Source organism: Periplaneta americana, chromosome 2 (genome assembly GCF_040183065.1).
Source record: "Periplaneta americana isolate PAMFEO1 chromosome 2, P.americana_PAMFEO1_priV1, whole genome shotgun sequence".
Lineage (NCBI taxonomy): Eukaryota > Metazoa > Arthropoda > Insecta > Blattodea > Blattidae > Periplaneta > Periplaneta americana.
In genome coordinates, this window is record NC_091118.1 from 32,457,735 (window position 1) to 32,484,752 (window position 27,018).

Sequence of the window (27,018 nt, forward strand, 5' to 3'; positions counted from 1 at the left end):
TTCGGCATATCTTACCGATGTTTCGGTATAAAGATAAGTAAATGTTACGAAATTAAGTAAAGAAGTACGGGAGAATGATAAGGATTACAGTGGGAAGTAAAGAAATGCTGTAAGTAGTGCAGATGTGCGAATAAAGAAATAAAGACTTGTGGATGAATGTGAAGAACTAAGTGAGGAAGTTACAAAATATGCCAGCAAGTGTGGAAGTACGGGAGTACGCAAAAAAAAAACTGCCGAAGAATGGTAAATAATGCTACGAAATCACGTCCACTATCAATGAGTTGTGAGCGTAAAGTTAATGTAGCTAAGGGGTACAACTCACTCACACTCATGACGTCATTAAAGCACTCTATGTAGTAAACTTGCGCTCTTTATCCGTTGCTAGACTAGACGGCAGTTCGGAAGGCGGCCTGCTGTTATATGCGCAGTAGCATTTCTGGCATGTAACGTCACAAACTTGTACAGCGGAACCAGTCGGAATCAATCTGTAACAAGTACTTCCCGAGTTCGTTTGTTCACGTGTGAGTGTTTCAATACATTGAATAAGTAAAACTAACATTTACTATGTGTGTAAGATAAATAAATGGAAGAAGAGACTGTAAAAAAAAAAACAAGTATTGCACATGCAGGTGCGGAAAATATTGTTTAAGGTGTATAATTATTTTAAAAACGTTGACGAGCACGACGCTGCCGGCCATCTTGATGCTGGCTGCAACGTTGCCAACGTGCAAGAAACGACTGCAGAAGCATGCGGTGTGGGATTGAGAACCGTGCAAAGAATATTGTTAGTGAAGGAAACAGGGTTTGCTAGGTGTCTTGCTTACAGTAATCAACGGTTAAGGTCATTAGGCCTATTGTCTTTTGATAATTTAAATTCTCTCCTACGCATATTTGCAACGCACGTGCGCGTGAAGTACGATGTGGCAATGTTGTACGCTACCTTGCTCTCTCTATCTGTCTCTCTCGACGCAAACGCTAGCAGACTACCGCCTTCCGAATTGCCGTCGACTCTACTTCAACAAGAAAATATTGTTCACTTTGTAGATATGGCCATCCATATAAGTAGAGAACGAAATTTAGGCAAAAACCTATTTTTTTTCCTTGATACACACAGGCTTGAGACTTAATATTCACATTTTTCATGAAAATTTAGGTATAAATAAAGGGGTTTTAGTGCTGAAAATGTCTATTTCGATGTTAGTGCCTTTTTAAGTTTTTTTTATTTTATTTTTGCATCATCTTTCATAACTATTTACTGTTTTTATTAACATCCTGTACTGTTTACATTCCACGATGGATAACAACTCCTTCCTAGCATTGAACAACACAATACAGAAGTACCTCCAGGCCACCTCTTCTCATTCTTACAATCTTTCAATCTTAAAATTCCAACTTTCAGTAGGTCTGGGTAGCGTAGTCGGTATAGTGCTGACCTTCTGTGCTCGAGGTTGCGGGTTCGATACCGGCCCAGGGCAATGGTATTTAAGTGTGCTTAAATGCGACAGGCTCATGTCAGTAGATTTACTGCCACGTAAAAGAATTCCTGCGGGAAAAATTATTATTATTATTATTATTATTATTATTATTATTATTATTATTATTATTATTATTATTATTATTACTATTATTATTATATCTTCCTCAGTCTGTCAGCAATTTAACACAAACTCGCTGGTTGTACCCGAATAAGCATTCTCTTACATTCCAAGACAGATAACAACCCCCTCCTTTTTTCTCACCATTTGTAAGTACAGCAGTGAGCGATACAATAGCCACAATAGGTGCTGATCATCTACTGTGAAGCAAAGTAAAGAAATGTGATTGGTGAATGAAAAACACTGACTTAAAAATAGAATGTCTTCATTTTGTGTATGCACGTATACTCTTGTAAAACGTGAAGAGTGTGGAAGTTTCTTTTAACCCTAGAATTTTTGCATTAAATAAATGTTGAATCTTATATTATAGGTATCCTACAAGCAAAACTCAGCTCACACTCCTCGCGTCGCGCATGCTATACCCCGCTTACCCCCCTGCAGTAGGAGAGTTCTTTAATAAGCGACTACTGGTATAGCTATAACGGCTATGGTTGCGGACATGTGCACTCAAAGAGCAGCTGTAACAATAACCAATTAAGTGAATATAACATTACAAGATGTCAACATCGTCTCTTTCTAACTCACAATCGGTATCTATCTTCACTGGAACTGTCCTCATATTTAAATTTTAAATATTTAAATTAAATTAAATTAATATTTAATATAAAACCCTATGTGACTCCCTGACTCTGTAGCAATAACACGTGTTCTGTTCAGCACAAGAAGATAATACGTGCGCATGCGCATAGTGTTGGTGGTGTAATTGGAGACGGGAAGCATGCTGGGAAAGGGAGCATACGTCATTTTCGCGAGACAGTCACGCCCGCTGGTTTCTGCGCACTGAGTTTTGTTTGTTGGATGCCTATAGTGACATTCTTTAAAAAAACTATTTTTTTTTAATTTATAGAGCCTAAATGAAGGAGTTTAAGATTCTAATGCCACTTTTTAGGGCCTAAAATTCCGCTTTCTACATAATATAAGTGATGGACACAGTTATATAGTTTGGCACCAGAAGTTTATAGCGACACTATTCTGACAAACTGGAACCAACAAATAAATCCGAAACGTTGTACAAATTAACTTTCAACATGCAGTTACTAAAATTCTAAAAGTTCCTTCGCAACTTAAGTCTCTTCGTTTCGGCTCTTCTGTGTACGCTCCTCCTTGTCGTTCTATCTATAGCTGCTGTAAGACATCCTTGAATTCGAACGATAATCTGCAGAGCTCTTGGTGTACACAACGAATTACGAACAAGCTGCGTGGAGATTGCGGCCATGAATCCAAATCCTGCCCGGAATATGGACGCTTATTTATATGGAGTACAAAAATGTTGTGCTGCAAAATATACCGTATTTATTCACGTTTTTTTGCTACCCCCCCCCCCCCGCTGTTATTTATACTCGCTTTAAGGGAACTGGGTAGTGATGCCTGTGCGATTAAAAAATTTCAGTACAAAAATTTAGTTCAATATTTCTAAGGCTTTTAGTGCTCAGATTGGAATAAAAAATTCCACGCTTATGCAATCAATCATTCTCAATTCAGTGTTATAAAAGACAACTAATTAGTTTCGTATCCAAGTATAAAATAAAGGCCCTAATTGATAACCTGTTTTCCCACTTCGCTAAGTGTACTTCATTCTTCAGGCGCACATTACTTGCTACAATCTACACTCATATGCCTTGTATTTTTTTAAGTTATCTAATACTGTATATTGTAAATTCTAAAGCAAAATTTTGTTTAAATATTTCACTTCTAGTGAAACAGAAAAAATATTGAACTTTGTTTAAAATTTTTTTCAATTTTTTTTTCAGTGCATATATATTTTTTCTCGTGTTATATATGTGATATTCTTAAACTCGTAGGTCTACTATGTAGAACACACTGTAAAAATTGCATATAAATTTATTCAGTAGTTTCAGAGAAAAATGTCAACTTGTGGAAAACTGCATTAAAAAAAAAAGAAGGGCGTATGAATTACATGCACCACCAAATTTAAAGAGGCTGTTTAAAGGGCTTACCTGCAGAAATACCCTCCACAATATTTATATTGTTTTAAAGAGCACGTTTTGTACTTTATTTTTAAAATACAAAATAAAAAATCGGATTTTTGACCCTTAATCACTATCTGGTTCCCTTATCATCTTTGGCCAAATCGTGAGTTAATCTTTGGTTGAAATCCGAAGGCCTGTGTACTGTTGTTGAGACTGGTTTTATTGTTGTGAACTAGATGGCGACTGTATATGTATTACTGATTTGTTATGAATATGATTTCGTTGATGTATGAGACCGATGATATTCAGGGATGTTGTGGCCCGAATTTCCTGGCATTTGCCTTACGTTGAGGAAAACCCCTGAAAAACCTCAACCAGGAAATTCAACCCGACCGGGAATCGAACCGGGCCCTCTGTTTAAGAGACCAACATGCTGACCCCTACACCACAGAGATGGTCTTATTCAGGTTATATCCCCGTTTTCTATCTTTTTTTAATGCAAAAACGTATAGGGAGTCTTATATGCGCGTATGTAAAAACACGCAGTAAGGAAATAAAGTTTTTCAAATTAGGTAACAGTAGGCCTAAATAAAGAAGTTAGTTTAAAAATGCCAATATAATATTTTCTCTGCGAAGTCAATCACATTCAATTTAAATGACAAAATAATTCCCTCGCTTGTTGCTCATTTCCACATTCACACCAGACACCGATCTCTTTCTCTGAATGACTGATTTCGGAAGTAGGATATGCGAAAACCGATACCATCAGTAGAAGAAGAAAGGAACTTTGTGCTGTGACAATAGAAGAAATAACGAGACAGAGAGTACGGTAGGTAGTTTGAGGATAAATAAAAGAGAGATATTGTTCCCTTTGTCAGCCCGGAAACAATTAGAGAAGTAACGGGAAAGAGGGTGGTTTCAGAAGAGAATTTTACTTTGCAATCTTTCCATGAACATCATTTTTTCATTTAGTTTTCTGCCCAAGGGCAGGTCTTCCACTGCAAACCCAGCTTTCTCCAATCGTTCCTATTTTCTGCCTTCCTCTTTGTTTCCTCATATGATCCATATACAGAGTGTTGCAAAACTCCATACTCAAACTTCTAGTGATGGTAGAGGAGCCCAAAATAAAGATTTTTTGTTGTATAACCATAGGTCGGAAACCAATAGTTACGTCAGTCGTCACCTTCTAACGCAGACATTGAGAGTGTGGTAACCATTTAAAATGGTTTTGGTGACATTTTGTTTACAGATATTGTTCAAACGTGCGGCCTCCCGCTTCAATACATGATGTAGACTACAACGACGTGATAATGCGTCTCTCATACGTTGACATACTTCATGTTGATGTTGTAAGTGATCGGCAGCTACAAGAATCCGAGCAACGAGGTCCTCCTCTGACACAATTGGCGTTCCATACACTAAACTCATTAAATGTCCCCACACAAAAAATCGAGTGGGGTAAGGTCAGGAGAACGAACAGGCCATGCAATGGGCCCACTCCGGCCAATCCAATGTTTACGCATGTAAACACAGCACACACGATGATTCCCGAGCTATTCCGAGGTGGGACCGAGCGGCCGAGCTTGGAACTACAGTGCCATGTTGCCAATATGGACTACCACGCTGTCAGTTGATGGAAGCTAGCAATTGACGTTAAGATGTCCGACGTTAAAACATTAATTGACAATTGACGCGAAGGTAAGAAAAGAATACAAAAATCGACAGAGAATCAAAGACGAAACGTACCAATGCTAACTTGTGTGCACAATAAATGTCGCCAAGAGAGCTGTTAAGCACTCGCCACGTGGGAAAGGTAAGTTTGGCAACTCAACCGTTGTTACCATAGCAACAGACCTACCACGCTATGTGACATTCAGTTGTTTTTCCGATCGCAACGCTCCTGTCATGCACCCATCTTTCAAAAAAACAAGTATAGTCTCTGAACAGCGAAAATTTCCGTGTCAACGGGTTGTATACGTTAAATGCTGGAAGAGTTGGCAGGATGTCTCATTTACATAAAAACGAAATATGCGACGTTTCCGTTTTAATGTGATACGAACTACTCTATGTTTCTTTGCCATGCTTGGAATGGAATGAAATTTCGGGAGGGGACACTACGACCCAGCACTGCGACCTTCAAGATCTACTGCGCTAACCCTCAAGGTAGTTTGGTTCTTCTTATTTGTCTATTTAATGACGCTGTATCAACTACGAGGTTATTAGTAGGGCCGTGACATCGGTATATTTGTATTAGTCTGAGGTGAACATACGACGCCGGACAGAATGTAGTCGGCGTGTTTCAAGTACAGGCAGCGGAAGCGAATTTGACACACGACTAAGCAAGCACGTTCCATGTTTTGTATACGATTATTGCGTGTTATAAAATCAAGACAATACAATCATTTATATGAGGATAAATATCGGAAAGGTCTGAAATGCTGGTGAGGTTGAGAAATAATACTTAAATTGTCACAAATGTGGTAAACATAAGTCTAAAAAGACTTTATTTTTTAATATTTAGAGTTTTGCATTATAGTTTCAGAATGCCGAAAACGTATATGGCGTACAATTTTGCTTTCCCTATATTTAACTGTTACATTAATTTATTTACCACATCCATCCCGTACCTTACTTTCTTGCATGTTGTTTGCCTGGTTTCGGTTCCTGCTGCAATAAACAACATTCATTTTCAAAATTTCAAATGAAAATGATCACCAAGTGTCTGATAGTATAACCTTGTAGGTCACCGGCGTGGCTCAGTCGGTTAAGGCGTTTGCCTGCCGGTCTGAAGTTGTGCTCGGGCGCGGGTTCGATCCCCGCTCGGGTTGATTACCTGGTTGGGTTTTTTCCCGAGGTTTTCCCCAACCGTATGGTGAATGCCAGGTAATCTATGGCGAATCCTCGGTCTCATCTCGCCAAATACCATCTCGCTATCACTAATCTCATCGACGCTAAATAACCTAGTAGTTGATATAACGTCGTTAAATAACCAACAAAAAAGTATAACCTTGTATGCGGAAAAACTGCGTTCTACATCGGCTGAAACCAAGGGCATATGTAAAATATTTCACATCATCCATTTATACATCAAGTTTATAACAATCGCACTTATCATCTGACAAAACTCTTGCACTTTTGCATAATGCATTGAAACCACAGTTTTTTTGTACTACTGTCTACATTTTCGCACACACCTTTTTGCTTATATCATCATGCGTCATATACGTTTTCGGCATTCCAAAACTGTAGTGCAAAACTCCAAATATTAAAAAAAGGATCTTTTCAGACTTATGTTTTACCACATTTGTGACAATTTAAGTATGATTTCCAACAATTATTCTCAACCTCAACATTTTAGATGTTTATAGTTACTTGGTCTATGAACCAATGATGGCTCCGAGATTGCGTATAAAATTAGCCGTGCCGCAAGGCCTCTCTCAGTAATATCTCGGCATCGAGAGTAGCTACAGATCTGTGCGGTCACTCGTTTAATTTGTAATCCCGAGTTCTGTCTGTCTGTCTGTCTGTCTGTCTGTCTGTCTGTCTGTCTGTCTATCTATCTATCTATCTATCTATCTATCTATCTATCTATCGATCCATCCATCCCATCCAAGTTATAATAGATAAGTTTTGAGTGAACCATAGTAAAACATTTGATGTGAGCTTGGACTAATTTCGGAATGCCACTTCATACGAAGATAAATATACTGCATGCTCTTCATTAATTACTTCTCTTAACATTGACCCATACTCTCCATTTCTAAACAGGAACAAAAATAGAACACTCAAACCAACACAATCATTCCCAAAACTGGGTGACGTGTTTCACGTGCCGATATAACCATGATACAGCGCAGAATTTTTTGTATTCTGCAGTTTATATCGGCAGCTACACGTTTGTATTTATTATAAGTAGCATAATTTTCTTTACAACATTTCCCTATAAACATTCAAAAGAGATCTTGACCTTTTCTGTAAGAGGGTTCCTTGTAACTAGTTTACCGTTGGTTCGCTGAAACCTGAACTCTCAAGGGAGGGCAGGATGATCAGCACTTTCGTAAATTGGTACTGTAGTATGAATTTCATTTCTCCCTAGGGAGAGTAATTCCCCTTCCCCAGATAATCCCCTAAATTCATCATCATTATTGGCTTGATTCCGTATTGTTATGTCATTCTGCGTCTATGTTCTTAGGGAAAGAGATAAAGATATGAATAAGGATAAAAAGAAGCGAAGTGCACAGAAGGGAGGGAGAAAATAAAGGGGATAAAATTAAGGATAGACACCATGAAAAATATAAATAAATAAGAGAATAACGAAAAGAAAGAATAAGGGCAAGAAAAATAAGCAGCTAGAAAGAAGAAACTACAAGGAGAGAAAAAAAGGAAAAGGCAAAAGAAAATTACATAAATACAGGACGGTTCGAAGAAAGAATGAAAGAAAAGGAAAAGAGAATTACATAATACAGAAAGGTAGGAACACAGAAAGTAAGAAACAAACAAACAAACAAACAAACAAAAAAGCAAAAGAAAATATTACAAATACAGAAAGGTTGGAACACAAAGAAAGAAAAATTAAACGATATAAATACAGAAAGTTAGGAACAAAGAAAGAAATATATATATATATATATATATATATATATATATATATATATATATATATACACACAGATAGGTAAAATCACTGAACGAAAGAAAAGGAAAATAAAATAATATAAATGCAGAAAGTTAAGGACAAAGAAAGAAAGAAAATTATATAAATACAAGAAGGTAAGAAGAGAGAACGAAAAAAAGGGAAAAAAAAATATTTATATATATATATATATATATATATATATATATATATATATATATATACAGAAAGGTAAGAACACAAAACGAAAGAAAATAAAATTATATAAATACAGAAAGAAAGAAAGAAGCATACAAAGAAGGCAAGAAAGAAAGAAAAGTATAAGAAAGTGATATAAATACAGAAAGGCAGGAACACAGGAAGAACTAAAGAAAGAAAGAGAAAAGAACGACAAATGTAGGAAGGCACGAAGAAAGAAAAAGATACGGCGAAAGAAAGAAAGAAAAAGTATAAGTGATATAAATACAGAAAGCCAGGAACATAGGAAGAACTAAAGAAAGAAAGGGAAAAGAACGACAAATGTAGGAAGGCACGAAGAAAGAAAAATATAGGAGAAAGAAAGAAAGAAAGAAAAAGTATAAGAAAGTGATATAAATGCAGAAAGGCAGGAACATAGGAAGAACTAAAGAAAGAAAGGGAAAAGAACGACAAATGTAGGAAGGCACGAAGAAAGAAAAATATAGGAGAAAGAAAGTAAGAAAAAGTATAAGAAAGTGATATAAATACAGAAAGGCAGGAACATAGGAAGAACTAAAGAAAGAAAGGGAAAAGAACGACAAATGTAGGAAGGCACGAAGAAAGAAAAATATAGGAGAAAGAAAGAAAGAAAGAAAAAGTATAAGAAAGTGATATAGCCTAAATACAGAAAGGCAGGAACACAGGAAGAACTAAAGGAAGAAAGGGAAAAGAACGACAAATGTAGGAAGGCACGAAGAAAGAAAAAGATAGGGAGAAAGAAAGAAAGTTGAAAGGTTCAAAAAAGAAACAAAGTAAGAAAACATGGAAAAAGAAACACCTGAGAGATGAAAGAAATAAAGGTAGAACGTACCTAATAAGGGGTGGGGGGAGAAAATGAAAGAAAATACTCGTTTCCATACAATGAACGTAAACAAAACACGAATTCCAGTGTGATCGGGGTCAATGAAATGAGGATATCTTATCACAGCGGAATTATTTGTAACATTGAAGACCATCCTTCCTTCTGGGATCATGAAAATACCCGTAATACACCTACGAATCGTACTTCTAAATTATATACTATACTGTATAGGTTTATTATCAAGTCATACATGCGAAAAACAAGTTGTTTACTATCACTTCGTGAGTGTGAACATATTACCAAGAATAGAACAGGCGTAATGACAATGATTATATATTTATTTGTGTACGATACCAAGTCACTGGGGACAACAATATTTCACGGTAAATTTCTTCATATTGGTCTTTACGATATATACGCCTGTATTATTTATTTTGATATACGAGTGTACTTTTGTGAGGAGGGCACCAGCAGTGTTTCCATGGCAACCAAATGCTGTCATTCAGAATGATGGGTTAGTTCCAGAAACGTCCGTCTGCACAGATATATCAAACAGTATTAACTAAAAAAAAAAAAGTATTGCCCATTTCAGATAAAGAAATGAAAATTGTTACGTCTTGTGTTAACAGAAGAGAATTCAGATGAAATTACATTGGAAATCCATCTCCCGATCTTACACCGTGTGATTTGTGCCCATATATTTTAGATTTTTAGAAGAATAGAGAGATTCCATTCTTCTTGCCACCAGCGTAGCTCAGGCGGTAGCGCGTTCGCCTGCTGATCCGGAAATGCGCTCGGGTGCGGGTTCGATTCCCGCCTCATCTCGCCACAGATTACCTGACATTCGCCTTACGGGTGGGGGAAAACCTGGGAAAGAATCCAACCAGGTATTGAGCCCAAGCGGAATTTGGATCCCTGTCACGGATTTAAGAGCCACTGTATAACAATGAAGAATCATATACTATTATATACCAAACTTGTGAAACTGTTGACACCGAATGTTGTAAAAACTGTAGCTAAAGGTCCAAATAACGTCATTTAGGTGTTATTTAAAAATTTTTATTACTATTTTGGCATAAATATAGACTTTATTAAATATGTCACGGAATTAGGCAACCTTACCCTACATATTCACAAACCTGACATTAAAATTGGTGCACATTGACCAATTGGACATCGAAAAATAGACTCAGAAGAACCATTGACAACCGTCGCACAAACCACGGAAGGTTTTTATTTTTTATTTTATTGGGTTATTTTACGACGCTGTATCAACACCTAAGGTTATTTAGCGTCTGAATGAAATGAAGGTGATAATGCCGGTGAAATGAGTCCGGGGTCCAGCACCGAAAGTTACCCAGAATTTGCTCGTTCACGGAAGGTACCTATATTACGTTTTATACCTTCCGTATTCTATTATCAAGCAGTACTTACATCTCACTTGACGATATGTGTCAGAGGAAGAACTTTGTATACAACTGAAGTCTGATTAGTGGAATGTGTAGCTAATTGACGATGTATGTAATGGAGGGGGAAAGTAACTGGCCACCCTACCCCATTATCTCCTGGCAAAGTTGCCTCATAAGTGGTGCCTTCTTGATAGCACTTGTGAGATTCAGACCTGTCATCGGACAGTTGACTAAACAACAACTTTCCTTGTATTCTACCACAAGACAGGTAAATAACCGAGCGAGTTGGCTCAGATGGTAACGTTTGAAACTCGCATTCGGGAGGTCCCAGGTTCAAACCCCATGGTCAACAAATCTATCTGTTTTTTTATGCTTCCTTCCAGACACAAAGACAAATGCCGGATTGGAAATTTGCATACCATGATTCATCACCACCTCAATCACTATTATCATAAACATTAATCAAAATCTACTATCAGTTACATTAACACAAGCCATCTATAACACACGGCAACAGAAACAGGAACTCAACAATGGTAAAAACGGCCTACTGATATACCTTTACATTTCAACACGCGATATGACCGCATGTTAAAGCGTGTATAAAAAAACAAGCAAAATCAAATAAACACAAAAACAGATTTTTCATTACTTGACCGCTGCTTCTTAACAATAAATAAATGCTCTCAAACCGACATTAACTTCGAAAATGTGAGTGTTATATTTTATCGGCATTGTCATGACGGGTAACATAATTATATGCGTATGATAGATACAAACACGCATATGGGTCAGCCTACATAAATTAACAATTTCTTCGAAATGGAGCCAATGTTAGATTCAATACTATAGGCCTATAAAAGTTACTGCAAAGGTTTTATATTTTTAATTCAACAAGTAAAAACAATTCATAAAATATTAATAGTAGTGTAAAGAGATTATAGGTGTTTCAGAATAAGGTTCTCAGGAAAATATTTGGGGCTAAGAGGGATGAAGTTACAGTAAAATGGAGAAAGTTACACAACACAGAACTGCACGCATTATATTCTTCACCTGATATAATTAGGAACATTAAATCCAGACGTTTGAGGTGGGCAGGGCATGTAACACGTATGGGCGAATCCAGAAATGCATATAGAGTGTTAGTTGGGAGACCGGAGGGAAAAAGACCTTTGGGGAGGCAGAGACGTAGATGGGAGGATGATATTAAAATGGATCTGAGGGAGGTGGGATATGGTAATAGAGAGTGGATTAATCTTGCATAGGATAGAGACCGATGGCGGGCCTATGTGAGGGCGGCAATGAACCTGCGGGGTTTCTTAAAAGCCATTTGTAAGTAAGCGTGAAGGAAAAGGAGATCTAAGTTATATAGAACGGAAAAAAAATGTCATTTCAGACCAATAATGAAATAGGTTAGTGTCCTACGCGTTTGGTGTCGTTCTGCAGAACTGAAAGTGTGGTGTAAAAATAGACGTGTTATGCGTTTTTGTCTTCCTTACAAGTGAAAAATTAAGAAATGAAGGAAGAAGAAAAGGAGAATTGAGGAATATAATAAGGACACGAAGAAGACGAATGGTTTCTACGGACTTCAATTTCAGATAAACATATTAGTAAGGAGCGGATTCCTATGTAATTAAATATTCTTTTTGCGTGTAATAAAACACAATTAACAAAGTTAAAAATTCCGAACATGAAGTTTCAAGTTTAAAACCCAAATTTTATTTCACATAAAAACACATATTTTCACAAAAAATTATGTAAATACATATTTTCAGGAAATCTATTATAAACACATAAATCTTGGAGTTTTTTTACTTAAACAACGTTTTATCTTTTTTAAGAATTCTTGGTTGCTTCGTGTTTCTAAGCGCTGTGTGGTATATCCGTGATCCATTTTCGTAATAGTTTCGCCTCAAGTTCTGAGAACTGCTAGGCAGCATATCAGTGTTATTATTAGAGAATAAATTAACATGGACAAGGTGGAGAGATCTTGTAAGACATAATTAGGAATGTTTATTGTTGCTGTAGATGATTTCATCCCACGCTTTGTTTGTGAAACACAACAGATAAGAGCTCGTGTAAGAACATTATTTAATTTAAACAAATTTCTCGCTTCTCGCTCATGTCTATCAAGTAAGGCAATACGTCTTGTTGTGATTCCCTGTTATCGGACTTCGTCAATCGATATCCTTCAAGATATACTGAAAGATGGTTATTTAAAAAACGATTTTGCTCTCCTATTAGAAAATCTAAGCTTTTTGTGTGACACAATAAAAAAACTCGAAACATCCAACAGGGAGGTCTGAAACAGGGAGGTGCGTGCCGTGGAAATTAAACTAGACTCGCTACCAGGTTCAGAAGTACAAGTACTAAGGGACAAATTCCAGAATGTGTTTGGGAAAAACAGTGGATATAAAAAAATGTATAAAGGTGCTCAAGTATTGGAGGGTGTGCCTGTAGGTGAAATTGACGGTGTATGTGTTTGTGACATTCCTCTCTTTACATATGCACGTCTGACGTCCTGTGATGTGGAAGGATCGTTTTCACAGTATAAGTCGTTGTTCAGAGATAATCAGCATGCATTTGTGATGGAGAATTTGGAGATGACCTTTGTTGTTCACTGCAATTCTCGGCCAACTACTAGCACTCAAGTGTAGTGGGTGAGCAGCTAGTAACATTTTTTTTTCAAGCTAAGTAAGGTATTTTTGTCATATTAAAAAAATATATTTTTTTTTTATTTTCAGCAAATATTTTCGTACTTTTTAGCACATAAAAAATAAATATATTTAAATTTTTAGCGCATAAAAATCCGCTCCCTACATATTAGAATAAGAGTTTGAAGTCAGTAAAAGTATTTATACTTGTAGCATGTTACTCGTAAAATGTGAGACTTGTAGTCACGGTAGAATAACAAATTAGTCCTTTGAGATTAAGAAAATTAATGAAATTAAAATTGCGTGTAAACAATGCTAAATACTACACCTAAAAATAGATAAAATAAACATGCAATTAACACGAGTGCTGTGTCATATGGGACATAGCAGACAAGGAAGTAGGATGAACGCTCTATAAAACAAGGGGGAGGGGCTACAAATGTTGTTTTCAAATGCTATTTTTAAATAAGTTACAATACGATTTTACAATGGGCTTGGCGATGAACCAAGGCGTAATATACGCTATAATTACCCGAAAATGAATACAACAATGAAATTTCCGGAAAACAGTGTTTCATGCTATTTCGATTACGGAAGTTGTTTGAAATGCAGAACAAAAAATTGAATGAAATTTTCGTAAATGTAACTGTGGAGGATGTTTGGGGCAAGTACGAGAAATGTAATAAAAAAGTGCATAAATAAACAGTGATTCATTGTTCTACTGCTGTACTGAAATATGGAGTGGATTTTTTAAGGTCAAACTGGGTTATCGAGTTTAGTAGTATTCGCTTAGAATGCAACTGTACGTGACATTCATGCTGTCTGACATCACGCCCATTTCTTGCTCAGATGATGTCATGTTCCACGGTTCGAAACCCGAGCGTAACGATATAACCTGATGCAAACATATTTAGCATTGCAGATTTTATTCAAATTAGCAGACACAGAATTTAACTGCAATAGTGTCCAATGCCAAGATTTTCGCAAGCCTTCCCTCATTGGTTTGCACCCACTGACCTAATTCCAGACACCACAATTGGCGGTGTCCAGGCGCACACAAGCGTCAACCAACTTATCACTGATCACTTATTTTTAAAAACTGCTTACCTCTTTCGTGCGTGTCGGCGCCCCAGGCCTCGTAATCAACGCTATCCCATTACAAACAACCGCAGTGTCTTCCACAAACACACACTCGGGCAGAGATTCGTCGGGAGGCAATTCGATGACATCTAAACCCAATTCACGAAGAAGACGAACGTAAGCTTCATGTTGACGCTTAGCTTCTTCCAGTTCTATTTCTCCTCTTGTCCTAAATGACAGCGGTATACGGCACACAACGGCATGCGTGTATTTCAACGACGCCATATTACGAAGCCAAACCCAGCGCCCGTAAACTTGCCAAAGTGCCTAGAGATGGCTGATCTAGTTTACTGTACTAGTTGACAGATGGCAGCAGTTGTACACTAAAAGGGTGGGAAATGTGTCCTACTTTTGAATTTGTCTCCTTTGTTGTGTAACTATTCACAATCATAATGAATGAAAGCCGAAAGGACTGATGTTATTACTTAGCATTCAAAGCGTGCGCCTTGCAGCATTTCATTAACCTATTCAATAGAATTACTTTGTTCACTTAATTAAGAACTTGAAGATTTCTTTTGTCCTATTGTTGACTCCATGTCTTTTTCCAGATGAAATTAATTTCCTGACTCCAAACAGGAGAGTAGGCCTAATACTTATTCAGGCAATCAAGTCAATTTATATATGTCTTACTGCAAAGCTACCCGTTTCTTTTCTAACAACCTAATATCAAGGTGACATGCTTAACCCTTTGCGGCATAGTGATTATACAGAAGAACCACCGGTGTCTTTCTTTCTAAATTTTATGGCACAGATATTCCACCAAAGAACCACCTCTTGAGTATACATAGAGGTGCCATATGTGTTTTGAAATTGTGTGCAGAGTTAAAATGTTGAAAAAATTTATCGAACCTTTGTTACGATCCATGATATAAAAAACATAAAAAATTAATTTGTGCTTCAAAGGGTTAAATGATAAATAATTGGGATAACAGATCAATATTGTATTGTTATGATGTAATAACAATGCCCTATATTATTTTATAGAATATACTGGGAATTCACTAGAAATCGAATGAACATAGCAAAACAAAAATATATTAGATATTTTTTATACTATTGAAGGGTTTTTTTGGAAAAACAACCATAGTCCAAAAACATACATTTTCAGGAGAAACAAAAAACTATCTGGTATGGGTGTTGTTGACACTTCAAGTATGAAATTCATCATGCCATTTCTTAAGATGTTTTAGAAACTTGGGAAAACTAAAGTACATTTATAGCTTAAATTGTCTCACAGAAATAGGTAAATGTAGGTAACTGTGGGCAATGGTTCTTTTAAGAAAAAAAATTCTCTATTGTAGCTGGCGTGTGCCTCACCTTTAATCTTCTTTTTCCTTATTATATCCTGTTTCTTCTCCTTTCGTTGCTTACGTTTCTTCCATGGGGTTACTTCTGCACCTACAGATGACTCCATAACTAATACAACAATTCATATGCTAAAATATTTTTCTCTGAGGTGGCTTTCCTGGATACATAAGCAGTACTGCCCGTCTACTACAGTTTAAAATTGTATGGATAAATGTTTCAAGATCATATTAATGGGATATTTGTAAATAATATCATCGTCCTGGACTATGGTTGTTTTATGAAAACCACAGAAAATTTTCGCTCCTATAATATAGGACATTCTGCGCCGTGGCCTAAGGCATCCTGCCTAGGACTCGTGTTACGGAATGCGCGCTGGTTCGAGTCCTCATGGGGGAAGAAATTTTCTCATGAAATTTCGGCCAGTGTATGGGACCAGTGCCCTCCCAGCATCGTGAAGCACTTGAGGAGCTACGATAGGTAGTGAAATCCGGTTACGCAAACCAGCTATAACAGCTGGGGGGCTCATCGTGCTAACCACATGATACCTCCATTCTGGTTGGATGATCGTCCTCCTCTGCTTCAGCATGTGACCGTAAGGCCAGCAGCCAGCTAGTCGGTCTTAGCCCTTCATGGGCTAGCGCCACGGATTATTATTATAATATAGGACTGTGATGTTCCCTCCACCCCCACTAACAATAACAATTAATTGAGTAGATGGCCACTACAATATGCCCACAACATGCTTAATTTACCGAATTTCACTTTTGCCTGACATATGTTGTGTTTTACATAGGCCACCATTCTGTAAAAAAGAATATCTCAAATTCGACTCTAAGCCTGTGTTTTTGAATTACACAAATATTCGTTTCAATAATTTTGTATTGCAAGCCTTTATAGTTTTTTTTTTTTTTTTTTTACTCTCCTGAACACTTTACTTCATTGGACGAGATGTTTGTTAATTCAGGTCTTCAAACGTATTGTAAAGTGGGATAAACTTGACCATAAAACAAAAAATAAATAAACCATGATATTAGCTCTATTTGTGACTTAAAATAATAAAAAAATATACTTAAGAAATAGACGAAATAAACTTAAAAAATATGTTCAGTAGACCTCATGTAATTTAGATCGCTTTTTTTTTTCTTTTTTTTTTTTTATGGTCAAATTTTCTCCAATTTAAAGTATGGAAAATAGTTCAATTTAAGTTAGAGGAAATAGAGAAGTTGGGGAGTATGCCATGAAGTATACCCTATACTCAATAGGGCCTTCTCGGAGCACTTCCTCCTCTCTCGCTTTTTTTTTTTAATGTAAGAGTGGAACAAGATGTGGGAGAAGTTCGTGTATCTCCGGATGACGTCATTGACCATGATGTTTGAATAGACATCTGCAACCACTACGATGTTGTGTCCATCTCCGAGGAAAGAATGTCCTTATTAATGCAGAATAAAGGCTTTCATAGGGAAAGTGAAATTGTTGGAGTAAATTTTCAGTAAGTAACTGTTACTACTTCATTAATCTAAAATTGTTACCTAATTTGAATCAAGATCCGGGTAACAAGTATGAAGGACTGAAGGACTTGAGAAAAGAATTTGAGACCAGATTTAAGATTTGAATAGTTCTAATTTAAAATAATTGTGAATTTCTAAGATGTTTTGGTTATTGTTAATTACTGAAAACATTACGAAACATATTATTTAACTATTATTGTAATTATTATATTAATATTGACTTATCATAAGAATACGTACCTTAACAACCAACAAATTTAATTGTAATTTAATTATTTTATTTTATTTAATTAAATATAATATAAACTTAAAAAGAAAGAGAGATACCAAAAACCATTTCCTAGAAATTAAGTATTATTGTTGCTTAGTCAACTGTCTGAAGACTGAACCTCACAAGTGATACCAACAAGACACCACTTATGAGGAAAACTAGGCCAGGAGATAATAGGGTAGGGTGGGTAGTTCTTTGTGCTTAAATAATTACGTAACATGTATGGTTCTTCATGCTTCAGATGTCTTCTTTTTACTCATTAATATATAATTAGAAAATGTATTATTATTATTATTATTATTATTATTATTATTATTATTATTATTATTATTTCTGCAAACTACTTAAGAAATTTTATTCCTTCTGAACACAACCGTCTATTGTGACAGTACAACTCAAAAGTGCAGCTTTGTGGAATTTCTCCCGCGACAGTAACAACTCAGCTCGCTCATGTGTGTGACATGAATCAGCGATCGGCTATCTTCGGGTATTGCGCTTATCTCTTCAGCTGAGCGTACACTTGCTCTCTGTAACAACTTTTATGCGTTGGCCTTGAGACGCCTGCCCTATACGATCCCCAAAAAATCTTGCCTCCATCCCACCAAGCAAAAACTGAAATGACGCCCTGACTCTGTCCAAAGTCATATCTGATTTGATTACATTACATTTTGGTAAAACTAACTTTGATCTAAAACAGTGATATAGTAGCAGTATTGCATTTCATTTAATAACATTTTCAATTGCACATATTATTTAGTGTCAAAACTCAACATGGGAAAGAAACTGCCAACAAATTTTGGCTGGAGCCCTCTATCAGGGATAAAGATCTCTTACATGGAAAAATCTGCTACATGGGTCTTCCAACTTTACTTCCTTTCTAGAGGACACCATGCTAAATATTGTGACACGACGTGAGATTCGAACTCACGACCAGCGTCCCGCAAGAGAACAAATCGCGCGGCGGAGAGAAGAGAGGGGTGTATTACGTCAACGCAACGAGGGGAGAATGCGCGCGCAGCTACTACTTGCGGAGTGAGGGAGGGACGGACCCTCCCGAATCTTCTAGAGAAGTCCGTCCGAAGAGCAGCAGCGTGCGAGATGATTCGAGAATGGACACACGCGTCGAAATAACTCGAACTTTCCAGGCTACGTCGCTGTGGTTATAAAAGAAGAAGCGCGAGGGAACTCAGACAGAGGGTGATTCATGATTAGTTCAGTGAGTAAGCCAGTGAACAGAGCAAGCCAGTCTTGTGTACCGGAGTTCGACTCGAGTGTGCGTCCGCAACTGTGTCAGCATCCGAAGGCCTGAGTTCGAGTGCAGTGGACCGCAGTTGGAGGGACCTGAGTTCGAGTACAGTGGACTGTCTCTGAAGGTCTGTGGTTCGAGATACTGTGAACTCGAGTGACTGAGCTAGAAGAACTGTGAACTGAGAACTGACAGTTCTGATTTTGTAAATAGTGCTTTGTAAATATTAGTTAAGATTAATGTCGACCTGGTTGGCGAGTTGGTATAGCGCTGGCCTTCTATGCCCAAGGTTGCGGGTTCGATCCCGGGCCAGGTCGATGGCATTTAAGTGTGCTTAAATGCGACAGGCTCATGTCAGTAGATTTACTGGCATGTAAAAGAACTCCTGCGGGACAAAATTCCGGCACATCCGGCGACGCTGATATAACCTCTGCAGTTGCGAGCGTCGTTAAATAAAACATAACATTTAACATTAAGATTAATAGTTCGTTGTCGTTCGTAATAGTCCAAGTAAATTGTCATTGTCGTCAGTGGAGTGCTATAACGAATACTGTGTTGAGTGAAAATCCTATTGTTGACGAGAGCGTTTAAGGTAAATTGTAGAGAGTGAAGAATAGTTATTGTTGGAAGAATAAAATTACATTGTTGTTAGTAATAAAACGTTACAATATCTTATCGCCCTCTAAACTCCACTGCCCTTAGCCCAGGTTTCAACTCGCCTACATTGAATTCAACAGCCAGCAAGATATTCACTAGACCAGCAGGAAAACATAGCAATGAACCTTCGGTTATAGTGAACCTCTGCAGACCAGCATATTTCGTTCACTAAAATCGAGGTGTCTGATTTTATACTACTGACGTTGTTGTACAAACAGTATTAATGCCCATTTGGGTCAGACCACATTCAATATCAGTACTAATGTTTGCTGTATCTTCCATCTTAAACACTTTACGCTTTGACATCCTGATGTTCACAGTTCGAAACTTGAATCTAATCTAGCCATGTAGGTAGTAGGCACCAATTTCACACCTCTTCCCACTAGAGGTATGCTACTATGTACTCGGTCTTGGAATTTCCCCGAGTTCACTTTTACAAAGATGTACTGTAATCCTTCTTGTATTTACCCTTTGGTCTTTTACAAAAGAAAACGCTTTATCTTCCTATTCTTGTAACAACCTCTTTTAAAGGAATCAGAATTAATCCTTCCTTTATTCCTCACTGCGTACACTATTCTCTTTAACATGTTTCAAACTGTCCAGGAAGCTGAATGAATCCTTTGTCTTTCAATGCACTTAAGAAGTAGAAGGTTTGAGATTTTGTTCTGAACATATCATCATCATCATCATCATCATCATCATCCACAGGGATTAGGCCTTTCCACCTATTCCGTCCTCTCAAAGAAATTGACCTCTCCATCTCTTCGTAGGCCTTCCTATCTCTCTTGCCTTTGGGTTTGTACTCTAGAATCTTTTTAGGAATACGGTATTCTGGCATGCTTTGTATGTGATCATAATATTTTTCTTAGTATTCTTTTATTTTATTGTTTAAGTTGAATATGTTCAGTTCGTCTCTTATCGTTTCATTATATTGTCTGTCTGTTCTTCTGTATCCAGCTATCGATCTCAAAAATCCCATTTCTGATACTTCTATTTTGTGTCTTTGGTTTTCTGTTAGGGTCCAGCATTCTGAGCCATACAAGAGATGTGACTGCCAAGACTTTATAAAACTTCAAAATGGTTTCTTTTCTTGTTTTGTTTAATAGGGTTCATTTAATTGTTCCACATATTTGATTAAAATTTTGTAATTTTCTTTGTTGATCTAATTCTCTTGTGTTTCCAATTTCACAGCCCAGGTATTTAAAATCTCTTACTTGCTCTACTATATTGTCATTAATTAAAATTTTAAATCGTATCTGTGTTTTCCCTTGGAAAGCTAAAATTTTTGTTTTTGTAAGAGATGTTAAATTATAGTTTGAGGCTGTGATTGTTGTTCTGAACATATTCTTGGAAATTTATAGGAGAAAGGGTTTCCTAAATTACCAATTTGGCCATTTGAAAATTACATTTTCTTGGAAAATGTTATAGTTTTAGGTTCACTATAACCAAAGCGAGGGTTCACTATAAACCGAAATATTAATGTACTTTTTAATGTATGCGGGTCGGGACCAACGAGTTAGGTTCACTATAGCCGAATGTTCACTATATCCAGAGTAGACTGTATAGACTATCAACAAGAGATGACTAGGAAATAGCGGGTATAGAAATGTGCATTATGACGAGAACCGCTGCTGTTAAATTGCTGGACACAAAAGGGACCTCTCAACATCTTAAAAGAACTAGATCAACTTCCCTTGCTGGAAAGTTTAATACCAGTACATATGCTATCATGGTGTTCCCTGGCAACCCTGATTAGACCTAGTGGCAACTAGAATAAGTGTTTTGGCATTCCTTGTGGAAAACATTGGAAACCTGCTTCGGTAATGTTTATTTGTTGGAATGTGTGGCCTGTAGGATAACACGGAAGTAACAAAGGAAAGAAGATAAATAATTATTGCTTCAATCTGCAGGAGTTGAAGTTTTAACAAGTGAAGGTGTTCAAGAATTTCGTAGAAGAGGGAGGGAAATTGCACTGAATGTGTGCAGGAGTGAGAAGTCATGACCTGAAAGGAGGAAGTATTAGGACTCATTAAAATTGCAATGAATTATTTCTAACATGACTCATTAATTGCTCAGTAAGTTTCAGAGTAATTCTTTTTTTGAGTTGCGTGGAGTTTGTGTGTTGATGAAGAGTAATTTTGCTGTATGAGGTGATAATCATTTTCTAATTACAGCTTTTAGTATTACATACACAGAAAAACCTAACCTACATAATTAATATTATGGTCGAATACAAGTAGCTGCATTTTCAAGTGTTAAAGTGTGAAGATGTATTCTGTCTGCACAGTCAGTGGCGGTTTCATCGGGTCGGTCAGGTGGGCATGGGTCCACCCACAAAATCTTATATACAATATATCTATATATTTTTATTTAGAAATAATGGAAACCAAGCAAAACATTCTTCACTCCAACTGGCATATGAATAATAAAATATACAGGGTTATAACGTTTGGGAATCCATAAAATAAAACCACCATAACTTGAAAAAAGTTACTACCGGTATTTATTTTTCAGTAATCAGTAAACACATTCCGGAAGACTGGGAGTTTTAACTGTATTAGAGACGTCGTGATCTAAGAGAGATCCTGCCTAGAATTTGCGATAAAGCATATTGATTCGAGTCCTCATGGGGGAAGAAATTTTCTCAGTGTATGGGACTAGTGCCCACCCAGCATCGTGATGCACTTGGGGACAGGGGCGTATTTAGGCCTAGGCAGACTAGGCAGTTGCATGGGGCGGCAGAATTGGGGGGGGGGCGGTTTTTAAGCTATTACTGTCAATTTTTATACGAGGGGGATCCAGGAAATAACGACTGTTTTGTTGTAATAATTAAAAAAATATATATTTATTTGAAAAAACAAAGTCTGTTACATAACTGAAGCTTCCTTTACTTCTCTACATAATCACCACCTACATTTAAACATTTGTCGTATCTGTTCACTAGCTTTAGAATTCCCGTGTTATACTCCTCTGCCACCAGTTCATTAAGCCAGGTGTTCATTGTCTTCTTCAACTCTTCATCACTTCCAAAACGCGTACCACCCAGAAAGTCTTTCAGCTTAGTGAAAAGGTGAAAATCGCTAGGAGCAAGGTCTGGACTATAGGGCGGATGATCAAAGATTTCCCAACCGAATTGATCCAGCAATTCTCGAGTTGAAGCAGCAGTGTGCAGACGGGCGTTGTCGTGAAGAAGCACAACTCCTCTCGAAAGCATTCCTCGCCTCTTGTTTTGGATGGCTCGTCGTAGTTTTCGTAAAGTCTCACAATAACGATTTGCATTGATCGTAGTACCTTTTGGCATGAAATCCAGCAAAAGAACACCTTTGCGATCCCAAAAGACAGTAGCCATGACTTTTTGTGTTGAGAGAGTCTGTTTGAATTTTCTCGGTTTCTTGGGTGATGAGGGATGATGCCACTGACGTGATTGGCGCTTGGTCTCTGGGGTGTTGTGAGACACCCAGGTCTCATCACCAGTCACAATTTGATCAAGAAAGGCGTCTCCATCTGTGTGATATTGCATCAAGCATGTCAATGCTGAGGCCATTCTCTGAGTTTTGTGTTGGTCACTCAGTTGCCGTGGAACCCATCGTGCACAGATTTTGTGGTTGCCAAGATGTTGCGACACAATTTCACCAAGCAAAGAACGAGAAATGTCAGGAAAGGCAATATGCAATTCGTCGAGTGATGTGCGCCTGTCTTGCAAGATTCTGTCGTTCACTTTAGTGAATTAGATGCTACTATAGTCACAATCATGCCATGGTATGAAAGAAAAATTTCACAACCTCGAGCGGGAATCTAACCTGCGACTTCCTGGTCTCCGGTCACCCAAACATCGTAAGATGAAGATTCACTTTAGTCTTCAGGTCTTCTGTGATGAGTGATGGGCGTCCGGGTCGAGTTTCATCGTGGACATTTGCTCGCCCATTGTTGAACATTTCGCACCATTTTCTCACATTTCTTTCATTCATTACAGTATCACCATACACTTCTTTCAATTGCCGGTAAATTTCTGCAGGTTTCAAATGTCGGGCATTCAAAAATCGAATCACACTTCTCACCTCACAGTCGGCGGGATTATCAATCACGTCGTTCATTTTGAAGTAACACAAAATGCACAATGGCGACTTGTTGCAACCAGTATTCACAACATTATGAGAGCACATGTTAAGGAAGCCAGTTGACCTTCAAACAAGGAAGGGGAGTCAGCTGCGCGGCGGGTATGCGTGAACGGTCGTTATTTCCTGGATCTCCCTCGTATTTTTTTAAATTTGATTCATAACTCTTTAAAAGAGTACATGAACTTAAACGTACAATGAAAAGGATATGAATAACATTGGCAACAATCAGTTCAAATTTAATCAATGGTCTGCCAACGGAAAAAAGGACAGTTTTTCAATAATAGTGTCACAATGCGATCATAGCACTTTTTTTCAATGTTATGTCCTCTCATCGTGAGAGTCTCATGTGATAACTTTAAAGAACTCACTGATATTATATTACGATATGTTAGGAAGAGAAATCTCGTTGCTCGCAATCATAAGCTTTGTGATGAGAGATGTTGCTATCTCTATCATAATAATGTCCATTCAGACTTCAATTTAAAAAAATACTGCCAGCAATTGTAGCAGTCGGACGCTTGGAAGTTCAGTTTAATTTGAAATGGTAAAGAGTTTAAGAGTGCAGTTGTTTTGTAGCTAAGTAATTTATATTTTAATATTCATTGTAATGAGTGACAGTTCGAAAAAGCTAAGTGGTTCTCAATACCAGAAACACATCTGATTGAGGTTCTGGCTGATATGTAAATCTTTTATCAGGCAGTAGGGCCTACATCTCACTTCACGATGTGTCAGAGGAAGAACAATTATTTGTGTGCATTTGATGTCTGATTAGTGGAATATGTAGCTAGTCAGTGATGTATGCAATGAAGGGGGAAAGAAACTGGCCAACTTACCCCATTATCTCCTGGACTAGTTGCGTCATGAGTGATGCTTTGATGGTGTGAGGTCCAGACCTGTCTTTGGACAGTTAACTAAACAACAATGCCGGAAACTCGCGAAAGACAAAAAAAAATTTGAGAAAAAATGCAAAATAGATGTGCCATTTAAAAAACAAACACAGTCAGCTTGTTCCAGTTCGCGTCCAGATACATCAGAGTGTAATAATGTGGCGAACAGTGCTGAAAAAAAAAGTGGAGCGCGTGGTTTATCTGAGCCAGGCGTTTCCGATATTAGAAACAGTAATAATGGCGTGAATTAATTATTTCATTTGATCCAAATGACGCATATGGGGCGAAATAAGAGGCGGAAATATTTTTCTCTGCCTAGAGGCGCCAAGTAGCTAGATTCACCCCTGCTTGGGGAGCTTCGATGGGTAGTGAAATCTGGTTACAAAAGCCAGCTATAACAGCTTGGAGGATCATTGTGGTAACCATATAATACGGCAGAACCTCTATTATCCGCGGTAATGAAAGGGATGAACTGAACAGTTGATCGAAAAAATCGGATAATCCGTACCTTGAAAGATTTTGTAATTTCCTCCGTGGTCTTGTATTTAACTCGCTAGGTAGTGGATCAGAAGTTCACTAATTTAAGTCTGGTTGTCAACAACGGGTTTTTAAGCAGCAAAGAAGTCCTTTGTAATAAATGTCTCAGGAAAGATAGGAATAAAGGAGGTCTCATGTTGTAGATTTACATACTTTTTTTTTTACATATTATTATTTTTTTTTATTAAATCGCGCAGTTGTAGCTCCAATCTCGTATTCTGATGCGAGATGAGCTACAGTTTCTCTTTTTCAAACCATTCAATTATTTCCATTTTTTTTTTCGATACTTACGATAATATTAAAATGGATTTGAGGGAGATGGGATATGATGGTAGGAACTGAATTAATCTTGCTCAGGATAGGGACCGATGGCAGGCTAATGTGAGAGGGGCAATGAACTGACGGGTTCCTTAAAAACCGGAAGTAAGCAAGCACAACGCATTTTCTGTTGACTTCCGTGGAAGATATTTTATATACAATTTATATTATAGAACGGCAATTCGAATAGTAGACAATGCTGTGCAACTATAAAGACTTGACTGTACTGCCACGAATTATTTACTATTTACTTATTGTCTCCAGAACACATCGTCACTGTTTCCTATAGCAAATTCTGTATCTTACATGAAATATGGGTAATAGATTCTGTAGGATTAATTTGTTCTATATTTCTTTACATAAATACTTTAGGTTCATACATACCAGTTTTTTTTCGTAATGGCGAGAACATAACTGTTCGTCATTCACCCATATGAAGCTAGTTGTGTAAACCAATTTACAGTTCACTGCTGTGGAGTAATGTTCAGCACATCTGTGTAACGAGCGGGCTTAGGTTCAAATCCTGGTTGGGATTTTCTCTCAATCAGTCGAAGCAGAATTGCTAGGCAACTTTCAGTGTTGGACTTCGGGCTCATTTCGCCATCATTAATTCACATATCATCCATACAACAGCCTGGGTTAAGTTCACGGTGCAGCGTGCTGTACTTGTACAAGAGCACGGCCGTTTGGCTATCTAATCATTCATAGAATAGGAGTGGTAACTACAATAAGCCTCAGGCTGTAGTGCAAACCTTTGGATCCCTCCTCTGTACAAAAGAGAGAGAGAGAGAGAGAAAAAAAAAAAGAATTTACGGACAGTCGTACCATATTGATTTCACTTACAATCTCCATAGAGGACATCATGATTTACTCACAAGTAGGCCAAACAAAAATAAGCAAAATAACAAAATAACTTCCTATTACTAAACGAATATAAAATTGAAACAGATAAATACATATATAGTCCCATCGCTCTTATTTCTGGCAGCCAATCAAGTTGCAGGTCGGCTACATTTAAACGTGAACGTCTTGTCATTCGCTATTGATGATGTAATGAATTTCCTATGGCTCGATAAATATTTAATATAATCGCCTGCCATTTTGGCTATTTCGTTGGCGTTCGCAGAAATCACACGAGGACGTTATTTGCCTTTCAATTATTTGCTCAATTACAGTGCGTTTGATTTATTATCATAGGAGCTACAACATGATAATGTTTAACAGTGAAGCAAATAGATTCATCTGGTAGCTCGGCAACGAAAGAACAAAAATGGCGAACGATACTACCTACCTAGACTTTATAGAGCCTTCACTTCCTAAAACGTAAGCAAAGGGGAGGAGTCACACCGGAAATAACAGCAACACGACTTTAATTCAAAATACGCATATTTACAGAAACAAGACGTAAAAGAAAAAAAAAACTGGTATGAAGCTAAATTCAGGAGCTCATAAAGCATGACCACGTGCGCGTAACACTGAACTGACTACAGACATAGAGCGTGCACGCAGCTGTATACCCCTAGCTGTTAGCTCCAGCGTCACGCAGTCTGTTGTGTTTACAGCGCTGTCTCATCTCGGTGAATATACTTTAGCTACATATTATACTAATCGGACTTCAGATGTCTAACACTTAAAAATTGAATGAACAATAAAAATCAGTTGTAAAGGACAAGTCAACACACACACATACACACAAAAGGCAACAAA

General features: G+C 37.4%; 1 protein-coding gene across 3 annotated transcripts in view; it reads right to left on the bottom strand.

Annotated features, from left to right (window-relative positions):
- The window catches only part of LOC138691918 (N(G),N(G)-dimethylarginine dimethylaminohydrolase 1), an 82,382-nt gene extending 67,683 nt beyond the window's left edge, over positions 1-14,699 (bottom strand). For all 3 annotated transcript variants that reach the window (XR_011329989.1, XM_069814554.1, XM_069814544.1), the window contains exon 1: positions 14,429-14,699. Coding sequence is in view for 2 of the 3 variants with exons in the window: in XM_069814554.1 (XP_069670655.1) it covers positions 14,429-14,686 (258 nt within the window). In the remaining variant the exon portion in view is untranslated. The remainder of the gene's footprint in view (positions 1-14,428) is intronic.
- Positions 14,700-27,018: the final 12,319 nt, after the last annotated feature.